We start from the raw sequence: 9,648 nt of genomic DNA, 5'->3' as shown, positions 1-9,648 counted from the left end.
TTCCGTGCTGGAAGCGTCCTTGACGTCCTGTTCCCATTATCATCCCTCACTGTCCCAGTGTGGGTTCGGCTTTTGGCTTCGTCCAGCAAAGCTGAGGACGGCAGAAAGGATTACTCCAGACTCCGTGCAAGTCAGGAGAGGTGAGAGGGAGGCTAAGGGAAGTCTCCCAGAGTTGCTCTCAAGCTCCCGTATTATTGAGCATACATTTAGGGAAACATTGTGCAATACGTCCGTGGGCTATGTGCCAAGAAGAACGTATAGAAAACGCGCAGAAGGGGCGCCTGGGTGGCGCAGTCGGTTAAGCGTCCGACTTCAGCCGGGTCACGATCTCGCGGTCCGTGAGTTTGAGCCCCGCGTCGGGCTCTGGGCTGATGGCTCAGAGCCTGGAGCCTGTTTCTGATTCTGTGTCTCCCTCTCTCTCTGCCCCTCCCCCGTTCATGCTCTGTCTCTCTCTGTCCCAAAAATAAATAAACGTTGAAAAAAAAATTGAAAATGCGCAGAAAAACAAGGCAGGATAAAATATTCCATGGGATAACATGACCCAAGGAATTTATGGGTACCGGCAGGACCTAACCCCTAGGTACACATTAACTAGATAAGGGAAGTGAGTGCCCGCTAGATACACATTAACTAGATAAGCGAAGCGCAGTCTGCTGTTTTCAGCAACACCAGAAAGCAGTGTTCTCCTTTGCAATGCGTTCCCTGTAACCCCTAAACCAGGACATAGTTATTTGATTTCCCCAACCCCAGGTCAGGGGAAGAGGTGTGACCTGGCAGCGAAAGCTCGGGTCAGAGGCCAAGTCTCCCAGTGCTACCAAGAGAACCGCTACAGGGATTCCCGGTGAGGGAACGAGGGAGAGCTGGGGTGTCTCTGATTGGTCCAAAGTTCTCCGGAGCCATCCAATGGGCGGGGAGGATGTGGCGGGGCTCAGACCCGCCCCCCCAACTCCTCACCCGGATTGCGGATTGCGCTGGGCTCTCGGCCGTTCCCGCCAGCCGTTGGTGTTCCCGGTCTTGTACCCTAGGCGCGACCCCGGGGTCGGGTCCTCCGCTCTCGCCATGGGCCTAGAGCTCTACCTGGACTTAATATCCCAGCCCTGCCGCGCCGTCTACATCTTCGCCAAGAAGAACGGCATCCCCTTCGAGTTGCGCACGGTGGAGCTGCTCAAAGGTGGGCCGGGCCGGCAGACAGGCCCTGGGGGCAGGGCCGCCTGTGCGCTGAGGGACCCCCGCCGGGCCGCGCGCCGCAGAGCGACTGGAAGGGTCACTTTCCAGTACGGAAGCCGTGACATCACTTATCGGTGGTGTATTTTTCAACAGCCCCGATCTTTGCTTAGTGACTACGAAACATTTTTCAAAATACAGGTTAAGAGGGAGCAGAGCAGACAGAGAGCAGTGGGGGGCGCGGGGGACGGGAAGGGGGGTGCGTGGGGAACCAGAGTGAGTGCGCCAACACCCCCACACCGGGGCTTGTAGGAAACCATGAAACTGTCTTCTCATTTCTTTATTGGGGTAGCCCGCATCTCTGGAATTTCTGCATCTGTCAGCAAGAGAAGGCTGTTCCACTTGGAGCCCGTCCCCTCTTTACTTCTACCTTCGCCTGCCTACCTCCCCTCCACATTTACAGGATCCAGTGGAGGAGGCAGGGCTGTAATCGGACAGTAGGCCTATCCTTGGGCAGGCCAGGAGGGAGACCCTTTCTTGGCTGAGCCTGCCCACCTTCTGTCTTTGGTGTCCCCAACCTGGGACACCAACTGCTATGCTGCCACCTTGCTCCACCTTTTTAGCCCTCTTTGGGATGGAGGCTGGGCACGGAGGCATTTTCTGGAGGGAGAATGGGTGGCGGTGATTGTCTTCACCCAGTAGAAGGGCAAAGAGGGCTCTATGGCCAGGCGGGAGCCTGGTTCCGTGGAATCGCTCTGACTCCACACACAGGGATTGTCGTACCTCCCAGCACTGGCCCAGCTCAAGGAATGCAGAAGTGAGTCAGACCTGGGAACACCCACTGGGGAAGGAGCCGTGAGGGTTTGGCACCAGAAAGAAAGAAGAGCTAAGCTGGTGGAGTCTGGGTGACTGAATGGGACAGAGGCTCCTGGAGAGAACGAGGCTGGACTGAGGGCTGGGAGCAGGTGTGCGTGGAGCTTTGTGGTGTGGACAGGTCACCCACCCGGCATAGGAAGATGGCTGAAGGGGGCAAGCCTAGAGCCCAGGGAGGAGGCTGGAGTGTCCGACAAATGGATGGACTTGGTTGGGGGTGGGGCTGGATTACAGCTGCTGGCAATCGCCCTCTCTCCTTGCCCAAGCTGAGATGCTGCTTGGCCCGGATTTCCAAGGGGGTGGACACAGGAAGGGTGGGCCTCTGCTGGGGAGGTCAGGGCCTGTGATCTGGTGACCAGCAGAGTGTTCTCCTTCCCGCTGCCCCGCCCGGATAGGGGCCTTGGAAAGAGCTGGTGCCTGGATGTTGAGGTGGGGGTTGGGCAGAGACCTCAGAGGGCTTAGGGTTCTCCTCACCGGCCTCACTGGTCTCTCCCACAGGTCAGCACCACAGCGACGCTTTTGCCCAGGTGAACCCCCTGAAGAAGGTGCCAGCCTTGAAGGATGGGGACTTCACCTTGGCTGAGAGGTATCAGGTCCCCAGGCTGCTACAGGCCTTATGAGGCCGGTCAGCCATTTGGGTGTCTACCGTTGAAGGCTTGGATCACAGCTTGTGTGCGCTGAGCGTCTGTGCCAGCCCCAGCAGGCAGAGGAGCCTGGGGCTGGGAGGGGCTGCTGAAGTCATGGCATCTCCACTCCCCCCTGGCATGGTACAAATGAGGAAACCGAGGCCGGGTGAGGGGAGGGACTTGCACAAAATATTGAGGAGTAGCTGCAGAGCTACTCTTCTACAAATCTTGGGAGCAAGTCCTATTGCCCTGGATGTCAAGAGAACACCCAGAGAGCTTCAGTGGCTATTTGCTGGGCACCCACCAGGGCCAGGAAGCATCCAGGCCCTAGGGCCAAAGCAGTGAACAAATTCTAAACCCTTGCCCTCATGAAGCTCATATTCTAGAAGGGGGGAGTGATAATCTCTGTAAAGGTGTAACACATCCCGTGGTGATGAGTGCCATGGAGGAAATAACTAGGGTAAGAGTGAGGGTGGGTGCGATTTTGAGTAGGATGTTGAGTGAAGGGCCCCTTGAAGAGGAGGCATCTGGGCAGAGACCTGCAGGAACAGAGATGCAAGGTATGTAGGGAAGAGTGTTCTGGCTGAGGGAACAGCAAAGCCAAATGCTATGGGGTGAGACAGTGCTTGGGGTACAGGTAGAAGAGGCAAGGCATTCAGTGTGGCTAGGGTAAGCAAGGGGAGAAAGCAAGGGCTGAGGTCTCAGGGTAGCATGTGGGGCCAGGAAGACTGGCTTTTACTGTAGGTAAGATGGGACCGTTGGAGGAATTTAAGCAGAGGAAAGCTGAGATCTGACTTAGGTTTCTTGTTTTTTTTTTTGTTGTTGTTGTTGTTTTAAAGCGGGGGTTGGCGAGTGAGTGAGGGTGGAGAGAGAGGGAGAGAGAGAATCCCATGAGGGGCAGAGACAGAGAGAGAGAGAGAGGAGAGAGAGAGAGAAGCGGGGTTGGAGCTCACCCAGGGCGAGGCTTGTGCTCACTCGAAGCAGGGGTCGAGTTCACCTGAAGTGGGACAGAAGCTCACCCCAAGTGGGACTCAAACTCACAAACTGAGATCATGACCCGAGCCAAAGTCACATGCTTAACCGATGGAACCACCTAGGTGCCCCCGACTTAGGTTTTAAAGGATCCCTCTGGCTGGGTTGAGAAGGTACTGTGCTAATCCAGGAGAGAGGTCCTGGGGCCCCAGACCAAGGTGGTGGGGTAGGGGGAAGTAGTGGTCAGTTCTGGATGCCCTTGAAGGTCAAACCTAAGTTTGCTGAAGAGCTGGAGGTGGGTGGAAGAGATGAGAGCCCAGGCCAGCCTTAAGGTTGGCAGCTGAATGGTGGTATCCTTTACCGAAGCCACATAGTACCTCCATGGTAGAGCCAGATTCACATTCCACTTGGCTCCAGAACATCTGGCCGCTGGATAATCCAACATCCATGGAGGCATGGTGCTCTGGCCAGATATGATGCACAGGCCAGACATGGTGGAGGGAGAGGAGGGAGGGGGGAGGTCAGGGAGGGCTTCCTGGGGGAGGGTGCTGGAGGCTTTGGGCAGGTAGAGAGGAGATGGGATACGGTGGAAAGCAGTGACCCGTTCACCCGGGAGGCCTTGTCTGAACCCCAGGGAGTGTCAGAGGACTTGGCCTTGCTCCTGGCGTGGCCGTGCATTGGATATGGTGGGGAGTGGTATCTGAGTTGCTCTTGTCCTTCAAGAACCATGTTGGGTGCCCCTTCCTCATGGAAGCTTTCTCTGAGTTCCCCCTTCCCCTCCTTCTGAAATCCTAAGACATGTTGTTTTTCACTTGGTGCCCTTAGTTCAGATGGTAGGATGGCCTAATGTAGAACTGTGTGATTCAAGGCAGTCACCTAACCTCTCTGAGCCTCACATTCCTCCTCTGTACCATGGAGATAGTGAAATGCTCCACCTGGAGGAGTTGGGGAGATGTGAGCAGTGAGGGCTGGCCCCTATGGAGTGGCTGAAGAGTGACTAGTACATGTTCCCGCCCCCTCCGTGTCCCCCAGTGTGGCCATCCTGTTGTATCTGTGTCGCAAGTATGAGGTCCCTGACCACTGGTACCCTCAGGACCTGCAGGCCCGTGCCCGTGTGGATGAGTACCTAGCATGGCAGCACACGGCCCTACGGAATAGTTGCACACGAGCCATGTGGCAGAAGGTGAGCTATGGCAGGACGGGGACTCTTCTAGGATGCTCAAGGGACAGTGCTTTCTGTTTAAAACATTTTGTTCAGAACCGAGGCCTTAGAACACCAAATTCTAGAATCCCAGAGACTCCCTAGTCCAACCAACTTGTTTCCCAGCGGGGAAACCGAGGCAGAACTAGGGAGTTGACTTTGCCCAATGTGCTCTGATTCTTGAGCTGGTGAGAATCAATTTTATGCCCTTTGGTATCCTCCAGACTGCCTGGAGACATTGCCTTTTGGGAGAGAAAAAAAGTCAAACCCTCTAACCACACACATACTTTTCAAGTAGGGAAGTGTTAAATGAAAAATCTTAAACTAAGCAGAGATGAGGAGACATCTCAATAAAGTTGATTCGATTTCTGGGTATTCAAGGATTTCTAAGCCTAAGAACACTGAAAAACTCAAAGAAGAGCCTAACAGATTGTACACATACAATGATTTTGTGTAAGAGGAAAGAATTAGACTTAAAATAAGCAAAAAACTGGCAAGGATTTGTTATAAAGAAGTAACATTCTTCTTCTTCTTTTTTTTTTTTTCAAAAAAAATGTTTTAAGTTTATTTCTTTTGAGAGAGCGAAGAGAAGGACCAGGGGAGGGGCAGAGAGAGAGGGAGAGAGAGGATCCTAAGCAGGCTCCATGTTGTCAGTGCAGAGCCTGATGCAGGGCTTAATCTCACCAACCATGAGATCATGACCTGAGCTGAAATCAAGAGTTGGACGCTTAACCGACTGAGCCACCCAGGTACCCTGAAAGAAGTAACATTCTTTAAAAAAAATTTTTTTAACGTGTATTTATTTTTGAGAGACAGAGAGAGACAGAGCATGAGCAGGGGAGGGGCAGAGAGAGAGGGAGACAGAATCGGGAGCAGGCTCCAGGCTCCGAGCTGTCAGCACAGAGCCTGACCTGGGGCTCAAACCCACAAACTGTGAGATCATGACCTGAGCTGAAGTTGGATGCTTAACAGAAGAAACACCCCAGAAGTAACATTCTTACTATTTAAGATGCTCTCAGAATGCCATCAAACAAAGGCACAGGAGAAAAATGGGCACAAGAAACCAGCAGGGATTTAATTGAAGGACAGAGAGAGATGGTCATTAAATGGATGAAAATACATTTAACCTAAGAATCAAGTAAATGCACATTTAAGCAGGACACAGATACCATTTGTACCCATCAGATGTACAGATGTTTTTGAAATGTGTGCCCTGAGTTATTATTTTTAGGGTACTTACAAAGGGCCCAGCACACAGTGGGTGCCCTGTGCATGTGAGGGAGCATGCGATGGGCATGCTCATACTCTGCTGTAGGTAGAGAATCATTGTTCTGAAGGGTCGTTGGGCAAAACGCAGGTTTCTGTAACCTTAGAAATGCCTTCCTTGAAGCCTCTTGGGGCTGAGAGAGGAGCCCCCTCAAGCTGGTAGGGGCAGGAGCCTGGTGCGTTTGAAGGCAGAATGGAGAGTAGTCAAGTAGAGTGAATATAGACCTTCACTACTCAAAGTGTGGTCCAGGGACCAGGAGCATCAGCACCACCTGGGAGCTTGGAAATGCACAGTCTCAAGCACCACACAGGCATACAGATTAGGAACGTGCACTTTAATCAGATCCCAGAAGGATTTGCATGCGTTGTCCCATTTGAGAAGCCTGGGGTGGAGAAGGAGGTGGGGAGTGGGGAGAGGGTGACTGTGGTGCTGAGGAGGCGCCTGGTGTAGGCTTTCATGGTGACGGTAGTGGGGAGCCATGGAAGGCTTTATGCAGGGCGTGATATGGGCAAACTGGGATTGCAGAAGATCCCCGTTCTGCGCCCCCCCACCCCCCCACCCCCGGCTGCCCTGCAGGAGGACCTAGGGAGTGGTGGAGGCTGTCCATGTTGGAGTAGGAGATGAGGCCTGGGCTGGTGGTGGCCATGGGTGGATGGAGTGGGTGAGTGTGAGGAGAAATTTGAAGGCCTGGTGATAGATTGGATGAGAGCAGGAACCGGCCCTGCACTTTGGGCAGACCCTGAGCCCTTTCTCTGCCTGCCCACCCACCAGATGATGTTCCCAGTGTTCCTGGGCGAACAGGTGCCCCCTGAGACATTGGCATCTACTCTGGCTGAGCTGGAAAGGTGCCTGCAGCTGCTTGAGGACAAATTCCTAAAGGACCAAGACTTTCTTGCTGGACCCCACATCTCAGTGGCTGACTTGGTGGCCATCACGGAGCTGATGCATGTGAGTGCCATGGGGGAGGGTGGTCCACTGGGCAGTGGGGTGTCCTGGGAGGGTGCCAACATACCAGCTCACATTGCCCTTTCTGACTGTGCGGCCCTGGGCAAGTCACTTCCCTCTCTGAGCCTCAGTGTTCTCATCTGTAAAATGGGGTTCAAGACCCTATCCTGCAGTGATATTGAGAAGCTTCCTAGTGTCTCCTGGGAGAGAACCTCCAGCCTATTCCATATGTGGCAGAGGAGGGAAAATCCACCCAGGGGAATCCCTCAACCAGGTCATGCTGCCTCGTGCTTGTCCATGTGTAGCCACTCCACCTGGCTCCCTCTTCCCATAGCCTGTCAGTGCTGGCTGCCAAGTCTTCAAAAGCCGACCCAAGCTGGCTGCATGGCGCCAACGCGTGGAGACCGCCGTGGGAAAGGACCTCTTTCAGGAGGCACATGCAGTTGTCATGAAGGCCAAGGACTTGCCTCCAGCAGACAGTGCCATAAAGGAGAAGCTGAAGCCCTTGGTGCAGGTTTTGTTGCAGTGAGTGGAGGACCAGGCCTGCAGAGATGATGGAGACTCTGTTGTTGGAAGAAGACATGGAATCGCCCCTCCTAGGCTATGAGCAAGGCCTGCTGTCCAGCCTCTGGCCCTTAGTTCCCTCCATGCATGAGATCTTCATTCCTCCTTTTGTCTGTCTCCTCACTCCACTCCTGCCCCTTCCACCCTGGCTTCATGTGACCCCTGGAAAGAGCTTTAGTAAACACATATTTGTCCCCCTTGTGTTTGAAACTTCTGGTGGTGCCTTACTGCTCTGAGGCTAAAGTATGAATCATTGAACTTTGCATTGCCCACCCCTCCAGGGCACCCCCTTCTGGTTGCACACAGTAGCCCATCATTTTAGACCCCTTCTCCCAGCTGCCACCCCCACCTCCACTTCCTGGCCTTAGCTCAGGCTGTTTCCGTTGCTTATAGGACCCCTCCTCACCTTGCCTGGTGCCCCTCCTGGTCTTTAGGCATCTGTCACCATGTTGTTTCTCCAGTGAGACTTCCCTGACTTCCCTAGCCCCAGGCCAAGTCCGGTGACCCCCTGGGCTCCTCAGCCCCAGACCTTCCCTCTTTCAGTCCTAGAACAGAGTTGGTTCCACACCCCCTGGGCTGACCACCTATCTCAGCTGGGAGTTGACCTGGGGAAGGGATGTCTGAATCGGACATGGACTTCATCTCTTAGGTCTCTGTCATCCCTCTGGGGTGATGCTGTCTCCCAGAGGTGGGGTGGAAGGTTGGTTTATGAAGTGCCTTGCAAGGAGGGAAGTCCCGGATTAGTTCCTGGCCCTCTGGGTGCTGCTGAGAGGCCTTGTTCTCCCAAGCCTACTCGTAACCCCAACCAATATCTTATCTATGCCCCACCCTGGGTCCCAGACTTGCCACCTGTCTCTCTCCTTTCTCCCAAGATTATCACAATCCACCTGTCTTGTGTTCTAGACTCTCTGATAGCCTAGTCATCCAACAAACTGTTAATGGGACTGGGTCCTGAACAGAGCCTCTCAGCCTGCCTGCCTTCTCATGGAGGCTCGCTCCACCTTTTATTTTTTAATGTTTATTTTTGAGAGAGAGAGAGCAGGCAAGGGTCAGAGAGAGAGGGAGACACAAAATCTGAAGCAGGCTCCAGGCTCTGAGCTGTCAGCACAGAGCCTGATGTGGGGCTTGAACTCACAACCTAAGCTGAAGTCAGACGCTCAACCGACTGGGCTACCCAGGCACCCCATCTTTTTTTTTTTTAAGATTTTATTTTTAAGTAATCTCTATGCACAACATGGGGTTCGAACCTACAACCCTGAGATCAAGAGTCGCATGCTTCACTGACTGAGCCAGCCAGGCGCCCCAAGGCTCCTTTAATATGCACACCCACATAGAATTTTAGAAGTGTAATTGAGATTATTTATACACACCCACACAATTTCAACTGTATTTTCATTTACAATTCAGACAACTTTACAACACTGATGAGAGTGCCATGTTTAGCCATATCAACAGGTTTCCATGTGCTAAGTGACACATTTTGTTTTGACTATAAAAATATAGGGTACTGTAAACATGGCTGGCAGTTTGGCTAGGACCTGGCTTTCACCCCCCTTGGTGGATACTACTTCAGCATGAAACAAGGTTACCACAGGTGCAAGAGGGCACAAAGGCAGATAGATGTCTGTGGTGAGCCAGAGTTCTCTACCCAGCCTCACCTGAATTCACAAGTGTCACTTGGCTCCTGGTCAAGAGAAGTGCAGATTTTCACACATAATGTGAAGTTGCCTAACTTGGAAATGGTGGTAACGTGGCAAAAAAAAAAAAAAAAAAACAAAAAAAATTAGGATGGAGACTGGGAAAGGTCTCACAGGTGTGTGTGTTCTGCGTGTGTGTTCAGACCCACATTCTGTGAAACTCAATAAAGGAACCTTCATTTAAAATAAAGTTGGGAGGCCAGAAGGGGGAGCTCTCACACCTATTCCTCCTCGCAACCCTTTACCACTCCAAAAGGAAGAGACTTACCTTGCATTCCCAAGGTGAGAAGAGTATATACTACCCGCAGGGGAAAGAAAGATCCCCGCCCGGAAACAGTC

The 9,648-nt window shown here is 52.9% G+C and overlaps 1 protein-coding gene across 2 annotated transcripts; it reads left to right on the top strand.

Moving 5' to 3' along the window:
- Positions 1-927: 927 nt before the first annotated feature.
- Positions 928-7,822, top strand: LOC121010163 (glutathione S-transferase theta-3-like). Of its 2 annotated transcripts, XM_040443567.1 has the most exons (5): positions 934-1,171; positions 2,536-2,623; positions 4,668-4,818; positions 6,875-7,051; positions 7,383-7,822. In XM_040443567.1, exons 1-5 carry the CDS (start codon positions 1,060-1,062, stop codon positions 7,575-7,577), a joined length of 723 nt encoding a protein of 240 aa, XP_040299501.1. In that variant the 5' UTR covers positions 934-1,059; the 3' UTR covers positions 7,578-7,822. The 2 variants fall into 2 exon arrangements, with proteins under 2 accessions (XP_040299502.1, XP_040299501.1); XM_040443568.1 differs by lacking the exons at positions 4,668-4,818; positions 6,875-7,051 and adding an exon at positions 3,287-3,294 and having other exon boundaries at positions 928-1,171; positions 7,391-7,822.
- Positions 7,823-9,648: the final 1,826 nt, after the last annotated feature.

Source organism: Herpailurus yagouaroundi, unplaced genomic scaffold (assembly GCF_014898765.1).
Source record: "Herpailurus yagouaroundi ecotype Mexico unplaced genomic scaffold, PumYag 191, whole genome shotgun sequence".
NCBI classification, from domain to species: domain Eukaryota; kingdom Metazoa; phylum Chordata; class Mammalia; order Carnivora; family Felidae; genus Herpailurus; species Herpailurus yagouaroundi.
Note: the sequence above shows the minus strand (reverse complement) of the source record. Positions and strands in the feature narration are given on the sequence as shown.

Excerpts from the sequence above, each read along its gene's own strand:
- LOC121010163 (XM_040443567.1), top strand. The coding sequence starts at position 1,060 with ATGGGCCTAGAGCTCTACCTGGACTTAATATCCCAGCCCTGCCGCGCC. Across the intron at positions 2,624-4,667 it reads GACTTCACCTTGGCTGAGAG|TGTGGCCATCCTGTTGTATC; the intron begins GTATCAGGTCCC and ends CGTGTCCCCCAG. Across the intron at positions 4,819-6,874 it reads CACGAGCCATGTGGCAGAAG|ATGATGTTCCCAGTGTTCCT; the intron begins GTGAGCTATGGC and ends CCCACCCACCAG.